Raw genomic sequence first — 13,530 nt, forward strand, 5'->3', positions numbered from 1 at the left:
AACTGCAGCAATCGGGGTAGAACAGTTTGGTGACATCCTCTTTACATGCAGGAAACATTGCTGATTAGTTTTCTGAAAATGCTTCCTAATCTTTGCTTCATGCAGGAATGTCAGTGTCTTCCAGAATGTCTCTCACTGCTGTGCAGGGTCAGCTGGTTAGTGAGTCAGCACCTCCACCCTCCTTTGGGGCTGCTGCGAGCCCTTATACCCTGTGGGTGACACTTCCGGGAGTCATGAGCTGAGGGTGACTGACAGCTCTCCGAAAGCTCAGGGGTGAGGCTTGGTCTCTAATTGTGCAGCCACCAATCTGACCCTTGTTTACAAGGCTTTACTGCTCTTTGTCCTCTACAGCAGCGCACTGAGGGCTGGTGCAGGGATTCGTCTCAGGCCCCAGCTTCTGGGACGGAGCAAAAACATCTGCCTGTTGAGAATACATACAGTCAAGTCTTGGCCACGAGCAGAAAATAAGGGATGAGAGTGAAATAACCTTCACTGTCTTGCCTCTGCCCGCAGGATGTGGGGCAATCAGATCGGTGATGAGGGAGCCAAGGCCTTCGCAGAGGCTCTGAGGAACCACCCCAGCTTGACCAACCTGAGGTGAGCACTGTCTCCGGGGCCACCTGGTCACTCCGTGGGGCTCCTGTTTTACCAGGGGAGGAGCCTAGAAGAAGAGGGTGGCTGGCACTCCTAACAGGGGAGGTATTTGTGTGTGCAGTTTTCCTTTTTCTTTTTAAAAACGTTTTTATTGACTATAAGAGACATACAATAAAGGCATACAGAAAGCTTGAGTTTTCAGCTCCATGGTGTGACACATGCACACGCCAGTCAGATTAAGACATAGGGTGCTGCCAGCCCCCGCCACCTCCCCAGGCCCCCTGGAGGTGGGGAAGGAATTATTCAGTCCAAATAAAACTGAAAGGGACACTGGGCAACAGATTCCTGTCCCTCCGTCACCCTCAGGATGGTGCTGGGACAAGCAGGAACCTGTTATCTCTGGAAATAGACCTGCTCCTCCCCGGCCCTCCTTTTCTGGCCGAATCTCTGAGGCTTGGATGTCTCCCAGTTACCCGCGTCCTTCCTGTCACTGGCAGAGAGTCTAATATGGTAGGGGCAATAGCAGAGTTCCTTTCTTATGAGAGCAGAGGAAGCTTCTCCAGGCCTCGCTGATGGGTACCTGTGAGATGTCAGCCTGGCCGCCTCAGCCTGCAGTCGGCTGTGTCCCAAGTGTTGCTGATGTTCCGTGTCCTGTCTGGCCTCTCCTCGAGCAGTCTGCTGCCTGTCCTGCTCGAGCCTGAGCAGATGCTGACGAGGCCGACACTTCTGCTTCCTGCCTCAAATCAGCCGGGGCAGGGGCCACCTCCGGGTGGAGTCTTTGTGGCTGTTTGAGTTGCTGAAACCAAAGCCAAATATGGATGTGTTTCTAATAATTTACTCCAAATGTTTTTTCTCCCTAGTCTCGCATTCAATGGCATCTCTACAGAAGGAGGAAAGAGTCTCGCATGGGCCCTGCAGCGGAATGCATCTCTGAGAATATTCTGGTAATGACCAGAGTCATTTTGAAAGGTTGGGTCTCAGGGATTTTTCCAAAGGCCGCCCATCACCTGGAATCTTAACTGAAAGGCTGCCTCCCCATTGAAAAGGCTCTAGGACTTTCCCCGATGGTAGGTTTGTAATTTAATTTCCTTCTAGAGAAGAAAACAGCCATTCCCAGGAGGACAAACAGGTACAGAAGGAGTTGGGGGGGGTGGGTCCTAGGAGCTTGAGTCTGAGACCTTAGCCTTCTTTGCCACTCTGGGCCTTGGGAAAACCAGAAGACTAGCCATTCTAACTGTCAGGACATCCTTGAACACCCTCAGGTAGGTGTCGTGAGGTCCAACTTTCATGTACGCGGCTCAGCATTTCCTCTTAAACTTCCTCCTCACAGGCCGTCCCATCAGGATTTGGCCTTCATGCTGTAACTCACCTGTCACCTGTCCTTACTTCCTCTCTGCACTCCAGGGCCACTAATTAAGTATGTTGCCTTCTACTAGCGCTTTTATTTTTTTTTTTAGTTATTCCTTTTTTCGATCATTTACCCTATTTTTATTGTATTTCATTTACTTGACCATATCATAAATTGCTTCCAGGGGTCAGGGAGTTTTATATTGCATATCTCTGTATCCTCCTCATGAGATACTGGTTAAATGAGTTAATGAAAATGTCCTCATTATGAGAATTCTGATACTAGATCTGCTGGCCAGTAGTTGCATTTTCATTTTAAAAGATTTTGAAAAGTAATACAAGCTTTTTTGAAAAAAGTGTAAGACACTGAAGTCTGGAAAGTAGGAAGTGAAAGTACCTCCACCCTCTTTTTCTCTAAATATCTTTTTCTTCTAGCATTTGAATGTATATTCAAATAAATAACCCTTTCTCACAAAATAGAATAACATTTAGCAAGTGGCTTTAAAAAATATCTCAACCATATATTGTACATATTTTACATGTCCCTTTATGTCCGGGCTTCTCAATCTCAACACTGTCAACATTTTGGTCCAAATAATTCTTTTTGGTTGAGAGGCTGTCCTGTGCATTGTAAGATGTTTAGCAGAGTCCGTGGCCTCTACCCGTTTGATACCAGCAGTGACCTCCAATTGTGACAATCCAAATTGTCTCCAGATGCTGGCAAGTGTCCTCTGGAGGGGAAATCACGAAGAACCACAGCTCTACAGAGATAAGAATGATGTCAGTCCCCCGCGTATGTTGAGTACTGACTGTACACCACGCATTGTTCTCAGCCTTTTCCATGTATTAACTCATTCTCACCACCACCCTGTAAGGTCTGTACCATTACTGTTTACATTTAGTGGTGAGAAAACTCAGGCCCAGGGAAATGAAACCACCTGCTGTGGTCGCCCTGCTAGTTAAGCGATTCCAGCTGGCATGTCTGGCTTCAGCATCTTAAGCACTGTGCTCTGTGCCCCGTTCTTCATCCTACCTCATTCTAAGGGCTGCACAGCATCCCTCTGAATGTACACGCACAATCTATTTTGCCAGGTGCCTCTGTTGATACTTAGGGTTGTTCATGTCGTACATTATGACTGAACATACTGCAATCAATACTGCATGTACAGTCCTGTGTGTAATGTCTTTGCACGCCATGGGGTCAATTTCTAGAAGTCCAATTGTTGGCCCAAAGTGTAACACGTTGAAAATTTGGATAGACACTACCAAATTGCCCTTCAAGGAATGATTTTTTAAAATGTTCTTTTTATTCCATTTTTCTTCCCTATTTTTTATCCACGGGTACAACAGGGTCCAATCCTACTTACAACCAGGAGCTTCTAGCCCTCTGTGCTTTATCCAGACCACTTCTGGTTTTTAAGAACAACTGAGAGACTTCCTGAACTTTCAGTCACAGAACTTGAGTCCTTCATAACTGGCCTCAGAGCAAAGTGATGAACACATTTTAACGCGCATTCAGCAGGCTTTTCTAGGTCTTCATCTGACTGGCTTTGGTAATACGCTGCCCATGGTGTTCAAGTGATCTTGGGACTGGAGAGAAGACTGGAGAAGCAGGCATTGGCCCCTTGTTTTCCGTGGGCCCCCGCTTCTGTGAGATCTGAGGGCTCAGCAAGGATGGGGAGGGAGTATAGGCTTCCCCACAGCAGCAGGACTAAGTAGAAGCTTGAGTGAAGGATGTGCACAAGAAATGAACCATCACTGATTGTCTGTCGGGCTCAGAGGCTGGGCTTGGAGCCTGGCTGTCTGCTGGGTTCTCAGCGAGTGCTTAGCAGCACAGGCTGGAGACTCCTGGGCCAGGATCCCACTTCTGTGAACTCATTAAAGAGTGTGTACCAGGCAGGGCTGTCCTGAGTCAGTACTTCCTTTCTTTTCTAGGCTCACCAAAAATGAACTTGATGATGAAGTGGCTGAGAGCTTGGCAGAGATGTTGAAAGTCAACCAGACATTGAAACATTTATGGTAATTCAGATTTCAACACCTGTGCTTTTTTTAAAAACATTTTTGAGATAAAATTCACATACCATAAAAGTCACTCTTCTGAAGTGTACAATTCAGTGGTTTTTAGCTTATTCATAAGGATGTACAATCATCACCACTATCTAATTCTGGAACAGTTTTTCCTACCCACCTCCTCTACCTCAAAAAAACCTGTATGTGTTAAGCAATCACTCCCCATCCTTCTCCTCCCTTAGTCCCTGGCACCCACTCATCTACTTTCAGTCTCTATGCATCAGCCTATTCTGGGCATTTCATAGAAGTGCAGTCATACAGCAGGTGACCTTCTGTTTCTATGTTCTTTCACGAGCACGTGTTGAGGGCTCATCCACAATGCAGCACGTATCAGTGCTCCCTTGCTGCTTATGGCTGACCGATAATGTGCTGTGTGGCTAGTTCGCATTATGATTGTCCATTCATCAGGTGGGGGACATCTGGGTTGCTTCTACTTTATGACTATTATGAATAATGCTACTGTGGAACAGTCATGCATATGTTTTCATTTTTCATTGGTATATTCTTAGGAATAGGATTGCTGGGTCATCTGGTCACTGCCAAATTGTATTCCAAAGTGGTTTTGCTATTTACATTCCCATCAGTCATGGATAAGGGTCCCCATTTCTCTGCATCCTCACCGATACTTGGTATTGTTCATCTTTGGTTGGGGTCATGCTATCTTAGTGGGTATAACATGGTATCTCATAGTGGTTTTGATTTGCATTTCCCTGATGGCTTACAATGCTGGGTGTCTTTTCATGTGCATACTGGCCATTTGTGTAACTTCTTTGAAGAGTTGTTTCCACATCCTTTGTCCATTTGTAAATTGGGTTATTTGCCTTTTTATTGCTGAGTTGTTACAGTTCCTTATTCTGGTACTAGATATTTACTAGATACATGATTTGCAAATATTTCCTCTCTCTGTAGGGTTTTTTTCACTTTCTTCAGGTGACCTTTGAAGCAGCAAAGTTTTTAATTTTGATGAAGTCCATTTATTTGATGAAGTTACTTGTGCTTTAGGTATCTTACTAAGAAATCATTGCCCAATCCAAGGTGACAAAGACTTCAGTGTTATAGTTTCGCTCTTACATTTAGGTCTTTGCTCCATTTGAAGTTAATTTCTGTGTATGGTATGAGGTATAGGGGTCCAGCTTCATTTTATTGCATGTAGCTTTTCAGTTGTCCCAGCACCACCTGATGAAAAGACTCTTTTTCCCTTTTGAATGGCCCTGACATTTTCGTCAAAAATCAGCTGACCATAAATGTGTGTGTTTATTTCTGAACTTCCTATTCTGGTTCGTTGAGCCATCTGTCTATCCTTATGCCAGGACCACACTGTCCTAATTATTGTAACTTGGTAAGTTTTGAAATCAGGAAGTATGAGTCTTCCAACTTTGTTCTTTCTCTATGTATATATATTTTTTGTCTCTTGAATTCTATGAATTTTAGATCACCATGTCAATTTCTGTTAAAAACAAACCCCAGAGTGTTCTACTTTTACACCTGTTTTTTTTTCTCCTTTTTGGCCTGGAGACTGTTAGGTGTCAGGCCAGCCCCTCCTGAGAAGAACAGAGCATAAACAGGGCTGCAGAGTGAGTCTTAGCTACTTGTGCTTGCAGAGACCACACTGGCCACACTGAAGTCATCCCTGGTGGCCACACATGCCTGAGCACCGCCAAACTTTTTACATATCCTCCAACCCAGACTCTTGTCGGGTCTCGGCTACAGGCAGCTCACCCTGCCCCCCAGCAGTACCAACCATGGAAAGTGACTAGAATACAGCAGAGTTCAACTGAATTCAGAACTCTGTGCCCACTTCCAGGTTCTGTTTTTGCTCCTTTTGCAAAAATTTCCAAGTTACATGGTGGTCATGCTTACCAGAAGGTCATCACCTCTGCCACTGGGCCCTGGGGCCCCAGTCTTTGGGAAGTGTGATGGGGATCCATGGGTCCCCTGTGTGCTTGGGCAGTAATGGTGACAAGAGGTCCTTACCACTGGGCACCATGGTAGAGAACTACTTCATACACATCCTATTGAAACCCCACACACCCAGGGTAGGGAGGGGTTCTCTTACAGTTATTCTCATTTTATAGATCAGGCAACCCAGGCACAGACAGCTTAAGTGTATTTCTTTCATGGATCTGTAGCTGAAAAGTGGGGAGTGGATGTGTGTATAGGAGGGGAGCTTTTAACCACTATGCTTTACTGCCTCTTTAAGGGGCTGGCTTATTTTCTATAATCTCATTAATCAGGGTAACATAGGCCCTCATCTTCCTGGTTAGGCTGCCATGAGTCAGTGCCTACAATTTTTAAGGGAGAACTTCAGCAGTAGCTTATTCTACAGCTAGCCAGGAGGGAGCCTGTGATGGAGTGCAGACATATCACTGCCTTGTGCTGCGCGTGCTTCCTTGTTGGGGTGGAAGCACAGCCTCCCAGGGGAGCATTGCAGGAATAGTCTGGGCTGCCCAGCTGTGTCTGAAACCTCTGTTTCATTTGGATCACTGCTCCCCAGCATAGTGGGGCATACTTTTACATTTTAGAGGCCCCATTATCGATGCTTTCCCTTGGGACCCCTTATTAGCAACTGAACTGTTTCTCCTCCTTCCCTCTCAGATGTTGGGGAAGACATGGAGGGAAGCCTTTGTTCCCCCAAAGAAGAGAATGGTCAGCTCTTTAAAAACTGTCTTACCTTTCTCTAGCCACCTGGAAGGAGACATCAGACTGCCGGTTCTCCAGATGGTTTCTTAGAAATTGTTGTTTAGACTGGTAGTCTCCATGTTTTTGATTGGGCACCCCTGCAATGAAAAATGTCAAGCACTTACACACAAGTATGTTCATCTATTAAACTACCTACATTTGAATATACAGATATATTATGCTCACTAAAAAGTATACAGAAAATTAAACATTTTAAAGCTTGTCATTTACTCTTGTGGATCTGATCTAGACAATCTTAGCCAGATTAAAAGTCACATGGACTCAGTTTTTCCCCTGACCCTGTCTCTTATCCCATCAAACCCTCCTAACTCCCAAATGAAGTAGGCAGATTTAATCCAGTATTATTGGATACAAAAGGTATGTTCTTCTTTCAGGCTTATCCAGAACCAGATCACAGCCAAGGGGATGGCCCAATTGGCAGATGCGTTACAGAAGAACACTGGCATAATGGAGATCTGGTAAGACTGATCTACCACTTGCTGTAATGATAATGGTGATTATTCACACAGTACCTCTGACTAGTGCCATGCACAATGTAGGGCAATTTCTATTTACTTCTCACCTTTCCAACAATACGTAAAGTGGGTAGTATTATCTCCATTTCACAGATGTACAAACTGGGGCCCAGGCCAAAGTCAGACATAAGAGGAGAAGCTCCACAGTCAGGGCTCTCCTCCCCAGCACCCTGTCCTGTCTGCTGGTTGCATGGGGGCAAACAGACCTGCAGAAGGATTCCTGCTGAAGGTGAATCACTCCGGGACTCATGAGACTGAGAGATGGCTGTGTGGACGTGGAGTTTGAAGCTCATTCTTTTCCTTCTCTGGGCTTCTAGGCTGGGTTTGAGCTGACTGTGCTCTTTCTTGACTTCCTGTTTCTGCTCTGAGGACTCACTTCTGCTAGTGAAAGAAAAGCACATAGTCTGCTTTAGTACAACCTTGAGCCTTGTTCCATTTCTTGTGCCTCCCACAGGACACATGCGGCCCCAAGGTGGGACTGGCCTGTAGCATGTGAGGCGGGGTGGGGGGGGTCGCATTAGTATCAGCAGTGACAGAACTGGGTTAAGTGCTGGGGAAACAGCAGTTAACTGGACAGAAAGGGCCCTGATTGCTTTAGAGTACTGGTATAACTGAGCTGAAAACAGGGCCCTGTGACCCTGAACCCAGACCCCCAAGTGCTCTGGAATTTGCTCTCTATTCCAGGCCTGAGATAGCCAGCAGAGGGTGAGGCTTGGACTGGCGGAGAACCTGACAGAGGGCAGAGACCACAAGAGTTCATGCTCCCACTGTGGTCCGAGATCCACAAAACAGCTGCACTGTGACCCAAACCCTCAGCTCGGGGGGTAGTTACTCATTGACTACAGTACTTTCTTTTTCCATGGCTGGGGAGAAGAGAGAAAAAAAAGGTGCAGCTAGCTCCCTGACCTCAGCCCCTAGAATAGTGTTTTTTAAACTTACTTTGGAACTTGTTAATGGAACATAAAATCAGTTTTGTGGGTCGCAACTAGCATTATTTAAAAAATGCAATGGAACAGAATACCAGAATGCACTGTGCACAGGACGAAGTATTATTTCATAATCTTGTTTCATTTGTGGGTGTGTGCGTGTGCACAGACGCTGGTTCACAATGTAAAATGTTCTTATTTGGGGGGTCACTGTCAAAAGGACATTTGAAACCACTGTCCTAGAGGAGAGAGCCCAGCTTCAACCAGACTGACAGAACGTGTGTGCGCCTGGGAGGCTGGGCCCACTCCTCAGCCCGGAAGGCACTGGCGAACCAACAGTATTTTAGGTCGCATTAATCTCCAGCTGCCCTCAGCCTATGATCCCTTCCCTAGAACCACCTGCTGGCTCTTGTTTGAGGACAGCAGGCAAGGAGGGAGAGGTAGGGGGCAGGCCAGGCTGCAGAACAGGTCGTGGACCGCAGTTGACTTCCACTCTTCTCAGTGGCTGGTTAGGACAGCTGTAGGATGGATACACAGCTGCTTTGATTCTGTCAGGCTCGAAAATGGGCCTTTGTTGCCTGCCAAGGACCACTGTTCCTACACAAGGGACGATTTTTGTAGGGCCAGGAGTCTAGCTTCAAGGTATGCTATGCAGAGCCTAGAGGTGCTGGTGCTGGGGCGGATTCAGAGGAGGGCTCGGGTGCTGGAAGCATCTTGTCCCAGGTGTGTGACAGGGCCCTGCAAAGGTGGACTAGAGCCACAGCTGCTTACACAGGCAGTGCACAAGTGGCTCACAAGCCCCACTTACTCTGGCACTCCCCTCCTTTGGGGCAAAGGCCTCAGGGCAGGGAGAAGGAAAGACACACTTAAAGGGAACAGAGTCAGCTCAAGCCTGACCCTCAGGGCATCCACTCCAGCCAACTTAGGAGCAGACCCCACCCTGTGTGACTGTCACTGAGCAGAGAAGAAGTCTCACACCACACCCTTGCAGGCTCCAGCAACTCTAGCGCCAGCCACACCCACTATCAAGGTGTGACATGGCTGAAGAAAGGCGTAGCTGGCATCCACATCATTCCAGCCCTTGCACCAAAGACAATGGGCACGCACAGTCTACATAGGGACATACCCAGATAAAAACACCCCTTCAAGACCATAATAAATGACTGTTTCATCTAAATTCATAGAGACAGAGAACGGTGAGTAAAATTAAAAGGCAGAGGAACCACTCTCAATTGAAAGAGCAAGAGAAAACCCCTAAAAAAGTAATGAAACGTAATCTACCAGGCAAGTTCAAAATGCTGGTAATAAAAATGCTGAGTTAAGAGAACTGATCTAAGCACAGATCACTTTAACAAAAAACTAGAAACTAAAAAGACCCAATGAAAAAATTCAATTTCTGAGATGAAAAGCATTCTAGAAGAAATGAATAGCAGACTAAGTGACACAGGACACATAAATGGTCTGGAAGATAGAATAGTGGAAAGCACCCAGACAGACAAATGAAAAAACAAAAGGAACATATGAGATCTACATGGTAATGGAAAATGTGCCAACATCTGCAGTATAGGGGTTCCAGAAACAGAAGTGAGAAGGGATTTGAAAATGTATTTGAAGAAGTTATAGCTGAAAACTTCCTAAACCGAAAGAAGGAAACATATCCAGGTACAGGAAACACAGAGGATCCCAAATAAGATGAACCCAAACAGACCCCCCAACACCAAGAAATCCCCACACGAAGAAATACCACAGTTAAAATGGCAAACTTTAAAGAGGAATTCTAAAGGCAGCAAGAGGAAAACAAAGTCATATACAAGGGAATCCCCATAAAGCTATTAGCTGATTTTCCTGCAGAGACCTTGCAGGCCAGAAGGGAATGGCAAGATAGATTCAAAGTCCTGAAAGGGAAAAATCTACACCCTAGGATACTCAACCCAGAAAGATGATCATTTAGAACAGGAGACATAAGGAATTTCTCAGACAAGCAAACTAAAAGAATTCAGCAATACTAAACCTACCCTAAAAATGTTGAAAGATCTTCTCTACATGGAAAAGAAGAGTCTAGGAAAGGGAAAAATCCCAATAGGAAAGGCAAATATATAGTGAAGATTGAAGATCACTTCATTAAGCCAGTATATAGCTTAAAAAAATTATAAAAGTAACTACACTAAACAGTAAAGGGATAAGCATAAAGATCTATATCAGGTATAAAAAACAGATCTTTTAGAATGTGTTTGAACTTAAATTATCAGTTTAAAGCAAGTAGGTAGAATTATGGGTCAACATACATACACTCCATGGTAACCACAAATCAAAAATGTACAACAGATACACAAAAACCAAAAAGAAAGGAACTCAAGCATACTTCAGAAGAAAAACATCAAACCACAATGGGATAAACAAAAAGAAGAAATGAACAAAGATGAACTACAAAAACAACTGAAAAACTCGGAATAAAATGGCAGTAAGTACATACCTATCAATAATTACCTTAAATGTCAATGGACTAAATGTTCCCATTCAAAAGACAGAGTGGCTGACTGGATAAAAAAGCAAGATCCTTCAATATGCTGCTTACGGAAGACCCACTTCAGGACCAAACAAATACAGAGTGAAAGTGAGGGGATGGAAAAAGATGACAAGGAAGCAAGGGGAGCAATACCCCTATCAGGCAAAACAGAATAAAACAAAGGCTATGAAGAAAGACAAAGGGCCTTATATAATGTTAAAGGAATCAATACAAGAAGAGGCTGTTACACTCATTAATATATATGCACCTGATACAGGAATAGCTAAATATATAAAACAAATACTAAAGACATAAAGGGAGAAACTGACATTTATACAATAATAGCAGGGGACTTTTAACACCTCAGTTATATCAACGGACAGATCATCCAGACAAAATCAAAAAGGCAACAGAGGTCCTAAATGACACAATAGACGAGTTGGACTTAACTGATATCTACAGGACACTATCACCAAAGAAAGCAGAATACACATGCTTTTCAAGTGCTCATGGAATGTTCTCCTGGATAGATCACATACTAGGTCATAAAAAAAATTGCTTAACCTTAAGAGGATATAAATTATATCAAGCATTTTTTTCTGACCACAGTGGTATGAAATGAGAAATCAACTATGGAAAAAAAATGGGAGGACAACAAATATGTGGAGACTAAATAACATGCTACTAAAATAACCAATGAGTCAACAATGAAGTAAAAGAGGAAATAAAAATAAGTTGAAAATGAAAATGCAACATTTCAAAATCTACAGCAAAAGCAGTTCTAAGGGAGAAGTTCATAGTGATACAGAACTTCAAGAAATAAGAAAAATCTCAACCTAACATACCTACCACCAAAAAAAGAAAAAAAGAGCAAAGCCCAAAGTCAGCAGAAGGAAGAAAATAATAAAAATCTGAGAGGAAATAAACAGAGATTAAAAAAAAAAAACAGTAGAAAAGATCAGTGAACCAAGAGATGGTTTTTTGAACAAATAAAATCGATAAACCTTTAGCCAGGCTCACCAAGAGAAGAGAGGATCCAAATAAAATATGAAAGAGGAGAAATAACAACTGATACTACAGTGATACAAAAAATAAGAATACTATGAACAGTTCTATGCCAATAAATTGGTTAACAACCTAGAAGAAATGGACCAGTTTCTAGAAACATACATCCTGCCAGGACTGAGTCAAGAAGAAAAAGACAATTTGAACAGACTGACCCCTACAAGTGAAACTGAATCTGTAAAACAAACAAACAAACAAACGATTCCCAGCAAACAAAAGTCTAGGACAAGATGGCTTCACAGGGAAATTATACCAAACATATAAAGAACCTATGTCTATTCTTCTCAAACTATTCCAAAAAAACTGAAGAAGAGGGAACACTCCCAAATTTATTCTACAAGGCCACCATTACCCTGACACCAAAACCAGACAAAGATACTATAGAAAGATAATTACAGGCCAATCTTTTAATGAATATAGATGCAAAAGACTTCAACAAAATATTAGCAAACTGAATCCAACGATACATAAAAAGGATCATACAACCATGATCGAGCTGAATTCATTCCAGGGACACAAGGATGGTTCAACATATAAGAATCAATCAGTGTTACATATACATTAACAAAAGGAATGACAGAGACTACATGATTATCTCAATAGATGCAGAAAAAGCATTTGACAAGATTCAACATCCAGTCATGATAAAAACTCCCATCAAAGTGGGTATAGAGGGAATATATCTCAACATAATAAAGATCATTTACAGTAAACTCACAGCCAACATAATACTCAGTGGTGAAAAGCTGAAAGCCTTCCCCCTGAATTCAGGAACAAGAAAAGGATGGCCGCTTCTATGTAACATAATATAGGAAGTCCTAGCCACATCAGATAAGAAAAAGAAAAGGTATCTAAATTGGAAGGGAAGAAGTAAAACTGTCACTATTTGCTGATGACATGATACTCAACGTAGAATCCTAAAGTCTCCACCCAAAAACTATTAACTAATAAGTGAATTCAGTAAGGTTGCAGGATACAAGATTTATATACAGAAATTGGTTGTTTCTATACACTAATAATGAAATATCACATAATCAATAATGAATCCATAATGAATATCATAAAGAGAAATTTTTTAAAATCCTGTTTGAAATCACATAAAAAAAATACCTAGGAATAAACTTACCCAAGCAGGTGAAAGACATATACTCTGAAAACTATAAAACACTGATGAAGGAAATTGAAGATGATTCAAAGAAATAAAAAGATATACCATGCTCTTGGACTGGAAGCATCAGTATTAAAATGGCTGTACTACCTAAAGCAATCTACAGATTTAATGCCATCCCTATAAAAATACCCATAACATTTTTCACAGAACTAGAACAAATAATCCTAAAATTTGTTGGAACCACAAAAGACCCAAAGAAATTCTGAAAACAAACAAACGAATTTGGAAGGGTAACCCTCCCAGACTTCACACTGTACTACAAAGCTAAAGTAATCAAAATAGCATGGCATTGGCACTAAGGCACATAGATCAATAGAAAAGAACACAGAACCCAGAAACAAACCCATGCACTTGGGGTCAATTAATCAACAAAAGAGGCAAGAATATTCAGTGGAGAAAAGACAGTCTCTTCACTAAGTGGTGCTGGGGAAATTGGACAGTTATATGTAAAACAGTGAGATTAGAACATTCCCTCACACCATACACAAAAATAAACTCAAAATGGTTTAAAGACCTAAATGTAAAACTGGAAACCATAAAATTCCTAGAAGAAAACTCTTTGACATAAATCACAGAAATATTTTTTCTCCTAAGGCAAAAGAAATAAAAGCAAAAATAAACAAATGGGGTGTAATT

At 42.8% G+C, this 13,530-nt stretch overlaps 1 protein-coding gene and 1 long non-coding RNA gene across 9 annotated transcripts in view; one reads left to right on the forward strand and one right to left on the reverse strand.

Annotated features, from left to right (window-relative positions):
• NOD1 (nucleotide binding oligomerization domain containing 1) overlaps positions 1–13,530 on the forward strand; it is a 58,415-nt gene that overhangs the window by 42,785 nt on the left and 2,100 nt on the right. For 6 of the 7 annotated variants that reach the window (XM_072964747.1, XM_072964745.1, XM_072964744.1 and 3 more), the window contains 4 exons: positions 514–597; positions 1,455–1,538; positions 3,877–3,960; positions 7,086–7,169. In XM_072964747.1, coding sequence (XP_072820848.1) covers positions 514–597; positions 1,455–1,538; positions 3,877–3,960; positions 7,086–7,169 — 336 coding nt within the window. The remainder of the gene's footprint in view (positions 1–513; positions 598–1,454; positions 1,539–3,876; positions 3,961–7,085; positions 7,170–13,530) is intronic. The other variant, XM_072964749.1, reaches the window with a different exon arrangement.
• Positions 685–13,530, reverse strand: part of LOC107033339 (uncharacterized) — a 29,831-nt gene continuing 16,985 nt past the window's right edge. For both annotated transcript variants that reach the window (XR_012074383.1, XR_012074384.1), the window contains exons 7-9: positions 7,433–7,604; positions 6,683–6,788; positions 685–1,390 (exon numbers count right to left, since the gene is read on the reverse strand). This is a non-coding gene — a long non-coding RNA (uncharacterized lncRNA). The remainder of the gene's footprint in view (positions 1,391–6,682; positions 6,789–7,432; positions 7,605–13,530) is intronic.

This window comes from Vicugna pacos, chromosome 7 (genome assembly GCF_048564905.1).
Source record: "Vicugna pacos chromosome 7, VicPac4, whole genome shotgun sequence".
NCBI lineage: Eukaryota > Metazoa > Chordata > Mammalia > Artiodactyla > Camelidae > Vicugna > Vicugna pacos.